Genomic DNA, 20,773 nt, shown 5'->3' with positions numbered 1-20,773 from the left:
CTTACACTAGAGATTCCACAGTTCAAAAAAAGTGCAGATGAAAAGTGCCCTAAATCAAGAGAATGTTCTGAATCATGGCAGCCCACAGCATTTCCTGAAACATGAAATACAGCATGTAACTCTTCTCCTGAAAGTCCCTTGTTTGTTATATATATGATAAGTGGTGCAGAGAATTCTACACTCTGGTGAGAATGGACTTTATGAGGCCCTGGCTTCCAGCTGGGCATGACGGCGGAAAGTCATCAGTCACACACGTCAGAGTAGATAGGAAATGAAACTCCAGCTACCCCTTTACACACAAAGACAGCCAGACAGCCACACAAACACAAGTGTCAGTTCTTAAGGTTAAACTCATATCTTTAATGACAAGTGGATAAATACTGCAGACAATTCTTTGGAAAATGCAATTGCATGTACACTGCTGCAGAGGAGAAAGTGCCATGGTAACTTCACTCACAGCCTTGAATAAAAAAAAAAAATATATATATATATATATATATATATATATATATATATATATATATATATATATATATATATATATATATATATTTTTTTTTTTTTTTAAATGTTAGGGAGAAGATTACAGTGACACTATGATGAGCCTTTTAAAACACTGCAATGGGACCATTTAGTGTACTGGTACTGTACACGTCTTCCTCTAACTGGGAGTCAAGAAACACATGGAATGCTGCAGTGCAGGGAATCTCGAACACCAACATAAGCACGGCCCAGAAAAACAAAAATCTCCATAAGCAGTGCTGGGAATATCAATAACATCAAAAAGCAGGGCTGGGAATGTTGAAAGTCATCACAAGAAGGGCTAGGAATGTCGAAAACCTCAATGAGCAGGGCTGGGAAAATCAAAAACTTGACCAGAACCATCAATACCAAGTCCTGCATCAAAGCTTCCTAGTTCTTCACTCCCTTTTTCACTGTATTCGGTTATGAAGCGAATTCCACAGTTAAAGAAAATAATAGCTAATAGCCTTCAAAATATACAACATGAGGGCTTACCCTGTTTCAAATAATAGGCTCATAAGTCCATGAAAATAACTGGGGTTACCTTTAAATAAAAGACAGTTATAGATTTTGTAATAATGATAACATCATCCAACTACAGAAGCTATATTCCTATGTGTAAACATTAGGCTAGTCCTGCTAACCATGCAGTGGTTGGTGTAAATGTGACAGATTGCTAACACTATTCATTATGATCTCTGTTCATTTATTAAAACATTTCTGAGAATGAATAATTGTCTATGAAGTATATTCCTTAGTGTGTTTGTTTCAGCATTATAGAATAAGCTCAAATTACCCTAAGGGGTGCATTAACATTTACTATGCTTGCATTCACCCAATCCGAACCCACACATACACACACACACACACACACACACACACACACACACACACACACACACACACACAGGTAATCTTCTCATCACGAGTCACTCTGAGCACTAGAATAGTCTGACTGCCCTGCAGTCACAGCTAGCAGCGTTAAACAGAGCTAATGACCATGTGACACATCACTCCTCAGTTGATGAGTGTCTAAGAAGCTCTTCCTCTTTGTGCTAGTTTCACGAGACTGATCACATTCACTGAAATAGAGCCTTCACTCTCCGTCCTTCCTCTTTCTTATCTGTCGTTCTGTCCCTAAACGCATATGCAGGGTGTAACTGAGAAGTGTGGAATTAACTGGTAAAGTAGAAATGTTGCAACTTTGATGACAAATCAATCCAAATTTTACATAATCTACAAAAAAAAAGAAAAGAAAAAAAAAAAAGGATCTTGCCAAAAATCTTTTGCAAGTGTAAAAGGAAGCAGTAATAGGGATGAACAAATCAGTTGCCTGGAAGCAGAGACGAGCTAATATCGAGTAAGCAAGACAAGCAGATTTACAGTGGATATAAGAGAAGAAAAAAAAACCTACTGCTTACTTGCACTTACTTGAGTAAGTACATACAGTGTATCCATGATGTACAGAACCATTTCTATTGTAACATACGTTGCAATGGAAATGATTCAATCCCCAGTGCAAATCAGGTTTATTGTCAGAATTTAGAGACATTTAGCTGTTTGCAATGAACAAATCAAACAAAAGCAATTGAAATAGCTCAGTACAATGAACACTTCAAGTGGTTTCCCCAAATTCAACTGAAAATGCAACTTATAATGAGTCTCAACCCCCTGAAGAGAATCCCTCACAACAGCACAAATATACAAAACCCTCAAGTGACTGCAAAAGACCTGCAGTAAGACTTAGTGACAACAGGCACTGAGGTTTCAGTGAGCATAGTAAGGCTCCAGGACGTACACCACTACTGACCCAAAAGCACAAGAAAAGTTGCCTCAAAATTATATAAGTAAGCCACAGAAGTTTTGGGATTCTGTTCTGTGGTGCTAAGAAACAAAACTGGAACGTTTTAGCATGATGGAGAAAGAAGAATGAAGAAAGAACACTCTGCCCACAGTCAAGCTTAGTGGTGGCTCGGTGATGCTCTGGGGCTGCTTGAATCCTCTGGCAGTGGAAAGCTGCAGCGTGTGGAAGGCAAGATGGATTCATTGAAGTATCAGGAAATCCTAAGAGAAAACGTCATGCCGGCTGTGAGGAAGCTGAAGCTTGGGTGTCATTGGACCTTCCAACAGGACAATGATCCCAAGCATACCTCAACTTCCACCATGGCTTGGTTGCAGAAGAAGTCCTGGAAGATTCTACAGGGCCATCACAGTCACCTGACTTGAATCCCACAGAAGATCTCTGGTGGGATTTGAAGGCGGCGGCTGCTGCACACAAACCCAAGAATATTACTGAACTGGAGGCCGTTGCTCATGAGGAATGGACTAAGATTGTCTGGCTATACATCTTCTTTGTAGTAGGTCATAACAGCAAAAAGGTTCTCTACTAAGTATTAAAGATGCTCGCCATGAAGGGGTTGAATAATTCTGAGACTGGAGAAATCATTATAAGTTGCATTTTCAGTTGAATTTGGGGAAACCACTCATGTTGAACTATTCCAATTGCTTTTGTTTGATTTGTTCATCGCAAACAGCTGAAAGTCTGTCAGTTTTGACAATAAACCTGATTTTCACTGGGGCTTGAATAATTTTCATTGCAACTGTACAGTATCACAGAAAATGGAAAAGATAAATGGGGATTATGGAGTGGACAGTGTCTGTATATCAGAAATACATGTGCACCACGGTGACTAATGTGACTTCCTTTTCCAATGCCCAAATTGTTTGGGGAGCTAGTTTCAGGTCTTCTGGGATGCATTTGGGCTGGAAATTTTGCTGAAACTAAAACAAACCTGGTTAATTACATTAGCTCTTCTCTTTGTGCCTTGCCACAGCTCACTCACCACACAATGTGCTCCATTAAAAACTTGGTTAGAAGAGGATAATGGTCATATATGCTTGCCCCCCCAGCTGACTTGCATCCAGAACATTACATCACATATGCTAGTAGTGCATTAGAGCTATTATTATATATGGTGGGCTAGCTAATAAAATGTATGATTTGAGTAATCTATGCAAAGAATAAATGCTCAAAAACACAACAGCTTGCAAGAGAGCATGACAAATGAGAAGCCTCGCTGACCAACATGCACACTTTGTAGACTTTCTTCAACACAGTGCATTTAAGCCCAGAGTTCTTCCCAGCTCTTGCAACTGCAGGCCAACCGTCAGCTCAGGCATTTGTCCGTTCAGCACATAGCCAGCAAGCCAGAGGTCTCTGGAGAATCATCACCCGTTGCCCAGAATCCCTCATGCAAGGGCCTCCTGACTGACAGCAAGCCTGGAAAATACCTCACATTCCTTCATGGCATCATGCTCTTAGCAGATGCTGCTTTCACTGTGAACGCAGGCAGATGTTGGAGCTGGATTCCTGCGGTTCTGAATGTGTGAGGAGACGGGGTACAACGGATACAGCAAGAAATTCACACTTAATGTGGGTCAGAGGGTTGTAAAGAATGGAGAGAAGAAAAGGAAGAATGCGCTGGGGAAAGAGAATTCCACGAATCATAGAATGAGAAATCAAAAGCGAAAGGGATGAGAGAAGGGAAATTCCCCAAACTAAATGGGAGGTAATAATGGAGAACTTCTGGCCTGAGCAAAACATCATCGACATCGTAGAAATATGACAATATTTTCAATGTGTCTCAACTTGTCAGCTTATTAGTGCAGTTACACTATTAAAAGATCTCTCGGATCAAATGCCACTTCATTGTGCACATGTTTGGTGTGTTTGCAGGAATCTTACGCTCACAATAGAGATCTGATAATCCATAAAGCCCCTGTCTGAACCAAAAGCATTCATTTCTGATTACTGTGGTTTAGATAGTTCCTCTAGCAATTTCATCTAAGAAAGTCAAACAGGTGGGAAAAAAACTTGTGTACTGTAAATAAAGCGAGTGCCTACAGACAAAAATAGAGAACAAACCGACTACAGCACATGGTGAAAAGGAGGAGGAGGGGTAAGAAAGAAAGAAGTGAAATGCAGAGAAGTCAAAGAAAAAAAAGAACAGAAAGTTTGTTCCACTTGATATCTCCTCCTGCCTGAAATCTGCCGAAGGCGAAACTGTCAGGAGCTGGAATGCCCCTTTCGCTAAAACGAAAAGTGCCAAGTCTGTGGGTAAAATCCAGTCACACCTACTTACAGGAAAAGCATAATGTGACATGTAAAGCGATCTGTGTTATGAATGTAAAACTAAAAGGAGCGGTAAAACATTACTCCCACACCTTTCTTTACTGAAAAAAACCCCCCAACAACAACAACAGATCTTTCACAAAAGGGTGGAAAAGCTCATTTGCAGAGTACAAAAGACATGCATGGTAGGTTGATTGGCATGCCCAAAGTGTCCGTAGTGTATGAATGGGTGTGTGAGTGTGTATGTGAGTGTGCCCTGCGATGGATTGGCACCCTGTCCAGGCTGTACCTTGCCTAGTGCCCCATGCTCCCTGGGATAGGCTCCAGGTCACCCTGTGACCCTGAAAAGGATAAAGCGGTATAGAAGATGGATGAATGGAGATAAACCCAGACTGTGGGTTCTTTTGTAGTTTCCTCCTAACAATCCCAACTTGCTTGTAGCATTTAGGGCTGTACAGTATATTCAGGATATCTGCAGGTATCAGCACAAAACTTTTTAAAACCTGCACGTCTCTTCATCATGCTACACGATACACCAGCTATAACGGATTGTGTTCATGCATACACATCCATTTCTGGGTTTAAGTCAACTATAGCAGGGTAAACTTCTATAGAGGGATATGGGAGACTATAGCAAATAGCATATTTATATTACCATATTCTCTAACAGTGAAAGAGCAAAAACATACAGTGTTTCCTTCCCATGACTTTCCAAGAGAGAAAAAAACCTATAGACAGAAGGATTACGGCAGTCAAAAGAGAAAAAGGTGTCAAATTTACCATCACTCTCTCAGCAGCTGTATTAGAAACCCCCTCACAGCAATGTTTACTAGTTCTTTTGTAATTTAATGCCAGTGTAATGTAACAAGTAGTGTTATAAATATACATAATTTTTTTAAATTAAGAAAAATTGCTATTTTGTAATATTTCTATTGCACTGAATAACACTTAATAATAATAATATTAATACTTATTATTATTTATTCATTTATTTTTTTATTTGGGGTACAAATAGTAATATACTTCTGACTTAATTCACTTTTATGTGTTAGACCTTGTGGCTTTTATTTTGGCAGAACACCGCAGGAAGACGGTTTTCAAGAGTTATTTTTTAATTCACTTCTCATTACTAATCAGGTGAAATGCTGTAAACCTCTGCCCACAAAAATGTTTGCGATTACACTAAAGTAAAACCAAAAGGAATCTGGTGCGTGTTGTGTTATACAAGTGAATCAGGTTATATGTCACTCAAACTCACAGCACAGACAGATGAAATTGGTGTGGAGTAGCAGTTACTGTGAACCGAGCCGCTCTAAAACACTGATGAGCCACACACACACACTGTGTATGTGTGTGAGTGCAACGCTGTTGTCTATTTGCACGTATAACGTGGCAAATAAGTAACTGCACTTGAAGCTTTCGTAAAATTAAAAATGTAACACCCAAAACTGTATATGGTACCATAACGAAGACGAAATGTATGTCGATACGTGAAATTCTGGAGGGACGTCGGACGGCGTGGCGCGGTAACGTAATGACGTGTGACGTTAATCGATCTATGTTCTATAACATGTAAAACAGGAACATGAAAGGAATATTCTAAAAGAAACTCATGTAAACACCTTAAATCACAATATTGTCTTATTCAGAATAAGGTCAATAATTAGATTACTGCTGTCCATGTAAACGTATTCAGTGACACAGCTTTACGATTTCAAAAAGCAACGAGCGAAAATAAAATCGAAATCTTCTTTACAGTGTCGGTTGGGTTGCATTTTTAAACATGAGTTTAGGACTTTTTAATGCTAATTAAGGCATTATTTTACATGAATGAATTTAAGACATTTTAAGACTTTTTAAGGATCCGCAGACACTCTGATATTATTGCAATAATGGCCTTTGCAACATTGACACCGGATCTCAGAAATATAGAAATGTCAGAAATTCCAGATTGGGTGGCTAATTGTGACATTTGAGTGATCTGAAGCAAACGAACAAAATAATTATGTAACATATTATGGGTTCAACAGTATAACTGCAATATGATTGTTTTCTCCACATTAGGGAGCCTTAGTAGATTTACAAGGTCCATGTTTGACAGGTGTGCTCACACAACACTACACTTTTAGAAAAGAAAAAGGTTCTTTATAAAAAAAAATAATAATAATAATAAATAATGAATAAAAATTTTTAAAAAAGGACACGAAGACACCAGTAATTTTAAGATAATCAGTAATCTGATTTTTTCCCCCTAAGTAGTTAAAACAATGTAAACAAATGTGTGATTTACTCAAAATCTGTATTAAGATTGACTACTAAAAATCACGCAAGTTATATTAAGAAAACAGTTCAAAAATTGCTATATTCACAAATCTAGGCATTCACATTACCTCGGAAAAGTCAGGAAAACCAGCTTCCTTAAAATTTAAAGTAAGTTCATGAAAGGTTTCCTGAACATACAGCAGTTTTTAACAAGCTCCACTAAGCAGGCAATAATCTACGGTATGTCCTTATTATGGCGATATAGAGTAGAATAAACAGATTAAACTGGCAAACTGGAACACAAAAGGCTACTTATTAGGACAGAAATGTAAAAATGCATCCCGCCTGACACTTTATCACAAAGATAACTCGATACAAAAAAACTATATGTAAAGAAAATTCAATAAAAACAAGCACTAATTATTTCGAAAGAAGCAAAAACAGTAAGATGACTGGAACCCAGTGCTACATTTCTTGTGAGTTGTGGTTTCCTTTCAGGCAGGCACGTTGCCCTTTCACACGTTTCTGCTTGCAAATAAATCGAGACTATGGCATTTAAACAATAGACTGTAGAATGAGGAACACACATGTATGTTGAAACACTAATGAAACTTGTCAATATATCATGCAGATCAGTGGCATATACCTCTCCTGCGGTCACCTCATGTTTTAACATATACTGAATATAAACCATTCGCCAGACTGATGTATATTGTTTACACAGGAAACCACTGCTAAGAGACAAAACAATGACCAAGAACTTGTTGACTTTTTGTCGAGAGTGCAAATGCTTCATGATCATACGGTATACTCATTTATTTCCCTTAGCCTGTATTAACTAGCTAACTAGCTTACCATGTCATTAAAGTATCTGAGCCTATCCAATTAGGTTTCCAGGCAACCAAAACATACATACATCAGCAAATTTAAAAACTGGAGCACTATCTAATAACTAATATCTAATAGTTATGGATTGTTATTATGTACTGAAAGCACCAGTGATGCACAATTGGTCACATTTGAGAGCAGCATAACATGCATCATCTCTCTTGGTGTAGACAATGCCAGTATTCTGTCCACCATAACAAACTAGCACCATCAAGATTAACAGCTGCAAGTGTTGTTTCATAGAACATTTTTTGTACTCTTGCTACATAACAGCCATTTGTGTTTACGCATTGTCAGAATTAACTCTGTGGTTAAATGAACTAGCGAACATAACCTCAGAGCGTATGCAGCTAGCTTATGGGACTGTTTTAGTTTTAGTCAGCCAGCTAGCTGTTATTCAGCAAAATGTACTCTGGTTTTATTTTTAAAGTACTAAAAGTATTGATATATGATGATTCTGAAGAATGATCCTTGCAAGTTCCTTTCTGGTTAAAATGCAAAATTCCCCAAACTGTTGCCACAAAATTGGAAGCACACAGCTGTCTAGAATGACTTTATATGAGGTAGCATTATAATTTCCCTTGGAACTAAGAGGCCCAATCCTGTTCTAGCATGACAATGTTCTTGTGCACAAAGCAAAGTCCATATTGACATGATTGGAGTGGAAGAACTCGAGTGGCCTGCACAGAGCCCTGACCTCAACCACACTGAATACCTTTGGGATGAAATAAAATGCTGACTGCACCCCAGCTCTACTCAACCGACATCAATGCCTGACCTCACCAATGCTCTTGTGGCTGAATGAACACAAATCACCACAGCCATGCTCCAAAACCGAATGGAAAGCTTTCCTAGAATGAGTGGAGATTATTATAACAGTAAAGGGGGACTAGATCTGGAATGGGATGTTCAACAAGCACATATAGGTGTGATTGGTCAGTTATCCACATAGTCTTAGATGTATAATATATTTATGAGTAATATATAGAGCTATTAGGTTTCGAACTGACATAATGGAAATGGTTCTTGGAAGCAGATTGAGATTTTTAATCCCTATTGTAGACTGTTAACCAAACAGTTTGTGATACACCCAGCCAACCATTTTCTCTCCAAATGGGTTCTTACTTGAACTGGTGGTCCTTGGTGCTGCGTGTCTTGGCCAGGAACCTCTCAGCCAGTTTCTCCAGATTGCGCGAGTAGTCCATTTCGATCTCGGCCTTCTTGCGGAAGAAGTCCTGCAGGTCCTGGAGGAGCTGCACACGGAGCTCGCACTGCTGGTCCAGACATTTGAGCTGTTCTACCAGCTGAGCCCGGATCTCTGCCAAAGATAGAAAGAGAGGTTTACAGTTAATTCATTTGTGGCATTCCTTCAAGTTCTGACAAGTCATGTACCAGGATTTAATGTATTATCATAAGCAATCTTCGACAATCCAGCGACACCCTCAGCAGCTACACACTGTTAACATTCAGGTTGTAACATCCTTCTGAAGGAAATCAAGTTAATATCATCTGTTCATCAACATTTCATCACCTAACCCACCCAGGAATGTAATGTCTGCTGTTGACCACAAAATAAAAGGTTGTAAATGATATGCTTCCAGTAAAGTTGCAACCATAATCACCATACAAGTCATTCCTTTAAGCGCGTGCTGTTTATAGGTGGACAAACTGTTCGATCATTAACTAGCCTACTAGGTGAATAAAAGCTCCAATGCTGCCTAGCCCAAAGTTTTTGTTGAACACAAGCATAATTAGCTAGGCTACAACACTGCAACTAACTAACTAACTGACTAACTAACTACCTAACTAATGTGCATTAACCATGGAAAATAAGCAAGTATTTTCCAAGTAGCTACAGTCTTAATCATCTCCTGATAATGTGTCTCTGGTGATAAAGCAAAGCATGCCTGCAATTAGTTTTTTTTGTAAATTAATTAATTAATTAATTAATTAAAGAATGACTCATTGCATCTTTTGTGGAATGTCCGTGAAACAACGCCATGTCTATGGTGGCTCACTCAGCATTTTTTCCCTCTCTCCTAAAGTTAAGAAGACAAAACAATGCAGCTTGTCATTTTACAGAGAAACTGTAAACCCCTCCATCCTAAAAGACCGCCTATGTCTGAAAATATGCACAGCTTTACCTCTGACTGTTACCAAGCACCGACCTTCCAAAACTGCTCCTCATCTTCATCAAGAAACCTCCATCATATTAACAATGACACTTTTTTAAACTCATTTATATGGAGCATCCACCATACAAGATGCTTTCCAAGTCGCTACTATAGAAATAAGACCTAGGATTTTGCAATTTTGCGATCGCAGAGATTAATGCAAAATCAAGCAAATGATGCAATATTCATAAGATCTTGATTTTTTCAATTATTTGTAAAAATGAATCACAGATTTTCTACAGATTCAGGGCAAGACGTTTCATGTGACCTCACTGTGCATGTGACATTCACTGTGCATTCAGCGAAAGCCCTCTTCGATTCACATGTATTAACCCTGAGTACAGCTAAAAGGCCTCACTTACCAACAAACATCACTGTGAAAGACCATGAAAAACAATTTTGTGTAATTGCAATTTTGTCAATTCAAGTAGTTTTCTGAAAAACAAAACAAAAACCAACCAACCAACCAAACAAACATAAAAACCCCCACAAAACACTGCAAGTTGCATCGTAAGTTTTGGGGGGGGAAATCAAAACCTTTTTGGCCGTAACAATCACAAAAAAAACTCTGCAAAATCCTGTACGGGCTGATATTAGTACGAGAGCATTAATGTAAACCTTGCAGCCAGAACTACCATCAGAGCTGTGCTGCTATAGAAAATTAATCAATACGTTCTGACCAATCAGAATCGAGCAGTCAACACTGCCATGGTATCACAGAGAATAATAGAGTGTACTGTATATCCCTCTCATATTCTTCGGTCTCCTTTACATAAGTATTTCCCAACTTATGACTTTCCAATTCTCATCCATCTCTCTCTCGCTCACATCCACAGAGCACTGAAGCATGGCCTCAAATGAATTTACTTGCCTTACAAATGGCCGGACAACTAAAATGCCAAATTATGCCGTTTTTTTAATAAACTCTGGAGAGCTTGTTAGACGGCTCACGTTGCTGTACAACATAAAAACATCCATTACACAACTCTAAAGAAAGGAAATGATGTTGTAATCTGACGATTTTATAAAAACTACAGTTGAGGCACTGTAAATGCTGCATAAATCACATACTGTACCTACTCACCACAATTAAGGGATTTCAGAGAAACAAGCTAGCACTTTTAAACGTGAACCGGCATCAATTTCAAACGATTACTGTCCATTGATCAAACAGAAATAAACGATTAGGCTAAAAAATTAGACTGAAGAGATTTAACATGAACATGACAAAACATGAACATGACATTTCTTCACAGAATAAAGCTGTATTCAATTATTTTGAGTTTACCTTTGCATTTTCTGTTATAGAAAAACCTGATGACTTTGGTCTCAGTCATCACGCTGTCCCATGTCACAGAAGAACGGAGTGTGAAAGTCAACGAAAGCACTGATAGCCCGATCTGTCGGCTCTATTGTGTTTTAAGCTGAGAGTGGCAGTTCCACTGTGTCACCAAAGAGAAGTGGGATTTTCACTGTCTGACCTCTGTCCTACACACACACACACACACACACACACACACACACACACACACACGCACGCACGCACTCTCTCTCTCTCTCTCTCTCTCTCTCTCTCTCTCTCTCTCTCTCTCTCTCTCTCTCTCTCTCTCAAAACACAACAGCCGATGAATGAAGTGTGAGGTTTCTGCTCTCTGCAGTGACCTCACATCCTTCTATGTGCTGCATTATTTTCGGCCTATGTTATAGAACTGATACTCATGAACACAGGAAGTGACACGGCTGTACCTAAAACATATCAGGTTGACGGTAAACATCATTCAAAACAATAAAGAAGAAGGCTGTGAGCTTGAATTATTAACAGGATGTCCAAATTATAATTAGGACCATGTTGTTCAGTTTTTGGATGTTCCCTCAGGCAAGGTACAACTTGCTTTCAGAAATCAAGTGCATTGATTTCCAAAAGCAAAGCAAAGTGAAAAGTTTAGATTGCTGCAGTGAAGCAAGATGGCTGGATTCCCACTAGCATTCCCATTAGCATTCCCATATTTGATTTCGACTTACATGTGCTGTAATATTACATGTTTCAAAGACACAATATTGATTGACGTGAAAAATCGACAGACATTCCAACTGCAATTCGTATCCTAAACATGTGAATATTCAGCTGTGTAATGCATTCTTTTGCCAAACAAAAAAGCTAGCTAGTCATACACTCACAACTCCTCTTCCCTTGCTAGCGACAAACCATGCTGAGCAAATTTTAGGTCACGTTTGACTTGCTCCAACTATACAACACCGAATACAGACACCATCTGCATTACAAAAAGCAAATCATTCACAGCTTTCTGTTAAGAGAGTACATTTTAAGCATAAGTTATCAGCAAGGAAATGATACACATCAAGCCTCTTGTTCAAAGGATGTGGCAATGACAAACAATCATGTATTTGAATTTTATTTGCTTGCTTTTTAGGAGACTCATAAGTATGAATTAGTCACTGTGTTTCTACAGCTTTATATTTAAAAATGGTGGCACAGGAAATGCTTTTCGAATGGACATGCCCAGTAGCTTTGCTATTGTTTACCTCAATGAAGGGTCTATAGACCACAATTCATGTTTTTTTTAAATCATTAATAAGTGGTTTCAGTGGCTTTCACAAGCCAAGATTAAGGATGCCTTTCCAAAGTGTTAATGATTGATGGTGGAATTCGTCTCACCATCTACCATATTGGTTATATTCTTTTTTTTTTCCCCTTTTCCGTAACATAGACATCAGAATGAATTTATTTAATATTACTGGCTTGAATAGCTGACCCCAAAGCAATAAAATATCTAGAGATCAAATCCAACCACATGCAATCTAAGCCTGGTACTTCCCTATTCCTCATACACACAATTTCTCAGCATGCCAACAGATTTCAGAAACCAGCATGAGTTTGACACCATGCTTTCCCCACTGGGTATGGCACCCCCGTGACATTCTTCGAGTAATGATATTAAAGGATCGGCGCACGAAAAGAAAACAGCCAGTAAATTCTCAGTTACAGTGAGATAATGACTAGGCTAGCCTGCTGGCTTGCATGCTTTGTCAACACCTGTCACATATAATTTGCTGCTTGCTGTATAATTTACCGAAACCAGGAAATGAGTCAGTGTCTCATTGCCAAAGATGCTCACGGGGTATTTCTGAAACATCCCACAATTTCTATAAATGACAGACAAACTGACCAAACTGACACACCAGCTTGATATGCTGTAACAAAATCAACCACCAGCATGTCACAGTTGGATTTGAGTGATTTTGAATACTTGTTGGATTTGCTTTTAATTAAAGAAGACAGTATTAGTAGGACGATGGGGAGAGAACCGCTCAGTTAACATTAAATATAGTTCACATTATATTTAATCAGCTGATTGATACTTATTATGAGATTATTTAAAATGGAGGCAAATTGTTATTCTCTTACCCTGGTCAGGTGGCCACAGGTCAGGGTGTGTAGGTGTTAAGGGCATGGCTGATGAAGTTACGAAAAGAAAAAAAATCTGTGTCCAAAACTGGGACATGTTTTAAGATCAGGTCTATACTAGGGAAGGACTGTTCAAGTGAGAGCAGATTCACCCCATGTTACTCGTAAAGCATAAAGATTGAATTACGTCTTCAAATCTGCCTGGCAGACTTTAATAAGTGATGCAGTTGATTTCTGTGGCATAAAAATCATGCAAAAGGGCAACTAAACCAGTAATGTGCAGAGCAATTAGAGCCTGAAGACCACCAGAACATTGGGTATGATCTGATGCAGTCTCACCACAGTCACAGTGGAGATGTGCTCAGAGTTTCCACAGATATCCCAGTCTCACAAAATGTTACAGAAAAGTCAAAAGACATGCTGTCATGAAAACCATGTGCCCATGCAATCATTCTGAAGCCAATTAAAAAAAGCTCTCCAACAGAGAAGTGGGGTTTGGGAAAAGACACTGTTGCGAAATCCCTGAAAAGCTAAAAATATCGCAAATGGAAAACTTCTCTTTTGGTTATCGTGGGAGGAACTTGAGACCAAAGGCATAGTTAAGTTAAAAGGCACTGCAGAATCTATTTCAGTGCAGCTAATAAATTATGCATTTAAAAGGATTTGGGAGGACAGATTGGTAATACTATTGTTTTTTTTAAGCCCACTTATTTGTAATCAAACCTCAAATAGAAACTAATTACAGCAATACAACAAGTAAGGAACAAAACATGACGGTGTGCTGCTGTTATAGGAAAATAATCGACAATGCAAACTGAACTGGATTATTTTCTTACAACCATAAACAGCAAGTGTTGTATACTTCATATACCACAGCAATTTGTCAACAATTGTACTTATATAGCGCACTTATATAGTGCTTTTATCCAAAGTACTTTACACTGTGTCTCATTCACGGATTCACACACTCACACACCAATGGTAGCTGCCATGCAAGGCGCTAACTTGCCATCGGGAGCAACTTGGGGTTCAGTGTCTTGCCCAAGGACACTTCGGCATGTGGAGTCACGTGGGCCGGGAATCGAACCTCGATCCCTACGATTAGTGGACAACCCGCTCTAGCAACTGAGCCACAGCCGCTCCTTATTTATTTATTATGAACAACAGTTTGTGCTCTTAACCATTTACAGTTAATGTTGTGGAATGGTGTAATCACGTCTTTTATAGCAGCTATAAAGAGTCAGTCACGTCACAAATCTCAGAAATTGCATCTTATTATATTACAGAGAAACTGGGAAGTGCTAACCCTTTTGTTCTGAAGACACAGTGGTGGAAAATGTACTCATCGTTTTAAAGTGTTGACATTGGAGACTCCTTCCATGGAAAGCTTCACCATATCAATGATTATATGTTTCCTTTGTAAAGTAAAAAACAGTTTCTTAATTTGCATTATTTAATACATCAAAATGGGTGTATTAATATAAACATGTGATGTGAATTACCTCCTCCTGTGGCTGTCCTCCTTTATTACTCCCATTTCTCTAGATTTTTTTTTTTTTTGCATAAATGGAGTACTAAAGGAAGAGGACAACACACTACTAGAACCCTAGACTGGGCACTTCCTCTGACAGAGAAGCTTAGAAATAGGCCAGTCATCTAGAACTGATGAACAGATTCCATTCCCCATCATTGCAAGATGGAAACAAGAAGATGAAATAAAAGCTGGTACACAAAATTATTCTTCTAATTCTCATTGTTCCAGCAGAGTGACGTGAAGAGAAAGCATATATTTTCAAGTTTAATATCAGACTGATACTGACCTAACTGATCAAGGTTCATTGAGCTTTATGCTGAACATTCCCATAAACACTGCATTCACATTATGGATTAGTCTGTCTAAAGGTCATGGGTCACCACTCTCAGACAGTCAAGTCTTCCCCCAGATCGGTCAATGCTGATCAGGCCTTGTTGAATGACCTCCAAGAATATAGCTATAATAGTGTCCAGCAGCACTAAGCAGAAAAATTACCAGAAACTTTGGTGACATGTATATATATATATATATATATATATATATATATATATATATATATATATATATATATATATATATATATATATATATGAATGAAAGCAAGCAAGTCAGAGGTAACGGTGTCAGTGGTAATGAAAAAAAAAACCTCTGATACAACATGAGGATGAAACCTTGAGAGAAACCAGACACAAAAAGGATTGTGGAACTATAAAATATTACTTGCATAATCCCTCTCCTCTGTGAGAGAGAACATATCACATTTACTAACATTATTGACAGGTGATTTATAATATATACAGCACAGAGCCTGATATTATCTGCTCTCTAAACCAGCATACCGTGGCGCAACCAGACAGTGTATCCTTTTTGGAGCCAATTCCATTCTCAGTCCCCGCCCCTCATCACCCCAGCTGTCACTGCACTCGTTTCTACACCGGCTGTTCGAGAAGGCCACACCCAAAATCTGTCATGTTACATTATGTTCCCTGGACTCAGGGTTCCAGAGTCTGGGCATGGAGCCATGCAAGCGATAAAAGCATGCAAGTGATTGCTATGATGAGAAGGGTCTCCAAAGTGCAGCCCATGTTCTAAATTCAGAAAATTTGGTGCCATAGAAAAAAAAAAGGCTTGCATTGGGTTTATGGAGTGGTAGGGATCTGGAGCGTGACTAACAGAGCACATGCAGGCAAACAGGTTGGTGCAGCAGGTAGCATTGACACTTCACAGCTACAGGGGTCCCTGGTTCGATCCTGAGCTCAGGTTACTGTCTGTGAGGAGTTTCACATGTCCTCCCCGTGTCTGCAGGGGATTCCTCTGGTTTATCAGACCTTCCAAAAACCTGACAGAAGGTTTTCTGCTAAATTGCTTCTTAGTGTGAATGAGTGTGTGTGTGGTGCCCAACGATGTACTGGTGTCCCATCCCGGATCTCATAATCCGGCCTCACTCCTAGTGTTCCTATGGTAGGCTCTGGATCCACCGCGACCCAGATGAGGATAAAGAAATTACGGAAAAAGAATGAATGAATAATGCAGGCAGCAAGCCTGGCAATTGGGTCTCTGTGGCATTCTTCACCAGAATGGCATGACAGACCCAAAAAAAAATCCAAATTACAGTCCTCAAAAGACCTGTTCTCTCTGCCTTTATACTTGATCTAAAATCATGGCTGACCCAGATCAGATCCTACAAACTGTCACACACAGTCAGTGCCAATGCAATGAAGGCAGTTTTTTTGCCTTCTTCTGCTAAACCAGTTAAAACATTTTGTGGAGCAGTGTTTGTTCACAATTCTGTCTCTTCTGCTGTCGCATACCAAGATGCAGGAGGAGGAGCGTTTCTTAAACATTTATCAATTTATCGGCTCTAGAGAGCGGGTTTGGCAGGAATTTCTCCACCATCAGAGAACATTGTAACAGAGATGTTTGGGAACCTCATAAAAAAAAGAAGAAAAAAAAAGAAAAAAAAAAAAAGATATATTCCATGATTTAGAGGCATTTGGCATTTTATAGCAGAAATTTTAGTATACTCTCAAAAGACAGCCTTCACGAATCTGGAACACATCACTGATTCTCTTTTGATTTTGCCATATTAAGATCTGACTCTGGGTTGACAGGGAAAATCACTTTTCACTAAACAAAGTGTTAAACCATACATGCCATGATGACATCAGAGCACACTACCAGGGCAAATATAGATTTTTGAAGATATGCGTTTGCTGTGTGGTCTACCCTTTGACACACAGCTGTGGTGAGTAATAATGAGGAGGTACACGAGACAGCTGTGCATGTGCACACATACGCACATACATATATATGTGTGTGGCAACAGAACACTCCGCATTGTGCAACTCTGAGCCACCTTATTGTGTCTTGAACTTTTACGGTCCATATTACAAAGGCCGTAAAGACAATAATGAAATGGGACGCCTGAAAGGACGCAGTTGTTTTTCCGGAGGGGGGGTTGGTGCATGTTTGCGTCAGTGGAGCAGCTCAGAGGAAAGCCTTCATTCCTTCATTCATCTCCGCAAACAGGAAGTGTAGGACATGGAGAACTGGGAGGAAGTGCGCTTGCTTTGCTTAGAGACAGAGAGATAGGGTTGAAAATGAAAGACGAGAGTGTTAAGGGGTCTAAGCTGAGTAAAGAGCAGGTCTGGTATACACGGGGCTCTGTGCATCTCTTCACAGAGTAACGGTGTTAATCGATGATCAGCTTCTGTTCTGTGTAAACCTAAAGAAACAAGTTCTTCAACGAGAGACATTCTGCTTTAAAGCTGGCTTTACACCAAGTTTTTTTGGCCCAATTTTGCTGTCACATCGTAAATGAACAGTGGTCTTAGAAGGCATAATGTGACACATTGGTGCTCAATTTAGTGATACTGAGACCAAACACAACAGTGTCAGATATTATGGTGTCAGCATGAGGTCTACAATGTTTATCTAAATGCCACCAATAGGAGGACGGTATTGGATTCAAGACACGCCAATCCTAAGCCTCCGAGGAAAGACGCAAGAGATGAGACATAAGCATGGGGGGTATTCAATTTCAGCAGGTGGAAAGCGGAAATCTGAGGATTTAAAAGAAGAAGAAAAAAAACAGCTTTTATCACTCACATAAGCTGCAAATTAAAATCAAACCTGCTAAGATTGTTCTATCTGGTTTGTGTTACACAAAACAAACCTCAATTGCACTCTCAGTATCCTCAAATTGATGAGGAAAAGCCCCATTATGGCCATTTGTGATCCGAAACCATCTTGGGGCTCATATGGCAAGATACAGATGGAGAGAAAGGAGGAGGGGCAGGGGAAGAGAGAGGGTGTAGGAAGGAAGCGAGTGACTGCGTGTTGTCATGCCACCTCTCAGTATGCCAATGAGCATCAGAATGAAGAAGTGGTAAGGGACAAGGTCCCATTACGGAGCAGCTGTCAGAGCAAAAGAACCCACCAAAGAAGAGGAACAAAAGGACAGGAAGTGAATGTGCAGGTGTGAGTGCGTGCGCGAGTGTGTATCTGCCTGTACCAAGTGCAAAAAAAACCCCAAGCTGACAGAATATCATCAAATCATTTACCCCTACCAATTTCCATAATCAAGATGGTTACTATAGAAACTGCCTTCCTCGCACCATACCCAAGACTCCAAGGTACGAGATTAAAAATGGTTACCAATTATACTGCTAGATTAATCATTAAAAACATTCAAATGGTTAATTGGGATGCTGTCGGCAGCTCAAATTTCCCCACAACCTCCCTCCAGCCTGGTGCAGTTCTCAATATGCCTTTCCTTACAAACATAAGACAACTGCGATCTCGATTCAGTTCAAAATGAATTCTACATGATGGGCTACAAAAATATGTTTCCAAATGAGAGCAGTTTAAAGAAACACGGGCCAATTGTCCAATGCATATACAGTTATAATAACAGGATGGAATGCATTTAGATGCTTAAACCAATGAGACGTAGGCAGAGAAGACAACAAATGTTGAGAGAGAGAGAGAGAGGGAGAGAGAGAGAGAGAGACAGAGAGAGAGAGAGAGAGAGAGAGAGAGAGAGAGAGAGAGAGAGAGAGAGAGAGAGAGATAACTGACAAATGTGCAAAAGCTAAACCTGACAAAGTCCACAAAGTGAGAAAGCAGAAACAGAATTGAAAGAAATGTTGGTGAGAGGAAAACTATGGCTAAAATGTGAATGCTATGTTATGCTACACACACATGCACAAAAGGACATTTCCTCTTTCTAGAAGGCAACTGCTACAGCTGCACTTAAAATAACCTGCAAGATGACTCTAAGACTAATTTCAGTCTTTAGATATTAGGCTTTTGAATAATGTGTAATATCTACCTCTTTCAAAAGGCAAAAACACAAAGATAGCCATTATTTATATACATATACATGTGTGAAGACACTGTGGAACAGCAGGTAGCATTGCCACCTCAGGGTTACAGGTCCTTGTTTCAGTCCTGAGCTCAGGTATGTCTGGAGTTGCATATATTCATCAGACTTCTCTGGTTTCCTCCCACCTGCCACAAATATGCAGGTAGATGGATTGGCTATGCTAAATTACTAGTTGTGTGCATGTATGGCAGCTTTGCAATGAATGACCCAGGCATATTCCCACCTTCTGCCCAGTGTTTCTAGGACAGGCTCCGGATTCACAGTGTCCCTGACCAGGATAAAGAATGTCAGCCATGGTAACGGATAAAGGCATTTTTCAACAGATCATCCGGTGCAGCTTCGAGATGCTGAGATTAGAACAACTTTTTTCTCAGTAGCCCCAGAACCTTTACCACTGAACTACGACAACCCTCAAAAGTCTTGGAATAAAAACACAATTTGTAATATCCCTTTCTAAAAACAACCATTACTCACTTACTTTAACATCCAAAACACTGAGTAGTCTCTTGGCATAAGAATGATGCTTTCAAAACATGGCAAAGAACCACAGAATTACACAAATCCAACACAAAAGAGCCAACTACAGAAGAAGGGTGAGGTCTAAATCTGGCTCCTCCAAAGCCACAGTGGAGAAAGAGATCCTGTTGTAGAGTTCATATTAGAATTCAGGTTCCCTAAGAAAAGCCTTGAATTTTGATTGGTTCACTCAACGAGACCCCGGCCAGTGCAAACAGGATTGTTGACCGAGGTAGTGACCCATGTCTATCCATGTGAATGAGCAGCCATGCTTCATAACAGTCTTGTACATGGCAACAACAGAAGGTGCATCAAAACCACCCGGCTCCCTCAGGCAAGCAGTGTCCCAAACTGGGCCAGGGGAAGGGTATTCAGCAGGGGGTGGAATTCCTACAGAAAGTGCTGGAAGAAAAATGCTCTAGAGATCAGGGGTGCAGGAAAAGAAAGTTAACTCACTGCTGGGACTTCCAGTCCAGGTCATGCCTCCTATCTGTAACATGGCAGGGGACCATGTTGTACTTATGAATTCGGGGGAGACATTGAGAAGTAAGTACAGAGGGATTGAGAAATGGTGCAATATTCCTAGTTTACTGGGGCCTACAGCCAATGGTTAAATAAATGTTTCAAATAGCCAACAGTCAGAGAACGAAAAGCAGGAGTCAATGGTTGCTCTGCTACATGCCATTCTGCTCAACACTATGTATTTATCCAGCTTAGTTACCATCCAATGGCCTGAAATTAATGACCTTGCTACACCATGCCACACTGAGCATTACGATCCTGTTCTAAAGGAGCAATTGGACCTCGTCAATTAGCAGTTGGCACACGGTGATGTTAATGCTTTCACTAGTCCATTAGTGAATAGATGCTGCTGAAGATAATTGTTGAGCAGCAATCAGGGTCATTTAACAGTCCATGGAGTAGACTGGCT

General features: G+C 39.7%; 1 protein-coding gene across 3 annotated transcripts in view; it reads right to left on the bottom strand.

Moving 5' to 3' along the window:
- The window catches only part of srgap2 (SLIT-ROBO Rho GTPase activating protein 2), a 108,871-nt gene that overhangs the window by 47,467 nt on the left and 40,631 nt on the right, over window positions 1-20,773 (bottom strand). For 2 of the 3 annotated variants that reach the window (XM_017450633.3, XM_017450634.3), the window contains exon 3: window positions 8,930-9,122. In XM_017450633.3, coding sequence (XP_017306122.1) covers window positions 8,930-9,122 — 193 coding nt within the window. Of the gene's footprint in view, window positions 1-8,929; window positions 9,123-11,266; window positions 11,456-20,773 lie in introns of those variants that run through there. The other variant, XM_017450635.3, reaches the window with a different exon arrangement.

Source organism: Ictalurus punctatus, chromosome 21, assembly GCF_001660625.3.
Source record: "Ictalurus punctatus breed USDA103 chromosome 21, Coco_2.0, whole genome shotgun sequence".
Classification (NCBI taxonomy): domain Eukaryota; kingdom Metazoa; phylum Chordata; class Actinopteri; order Siluriformes; family Ictaluridae; genus Ictalurus; species Ictalurus punctatus.
Note: the sequence above shows the minus strand (reverse complement) of the source record. Positions and strands in the feature narration are given on the sequence as shown.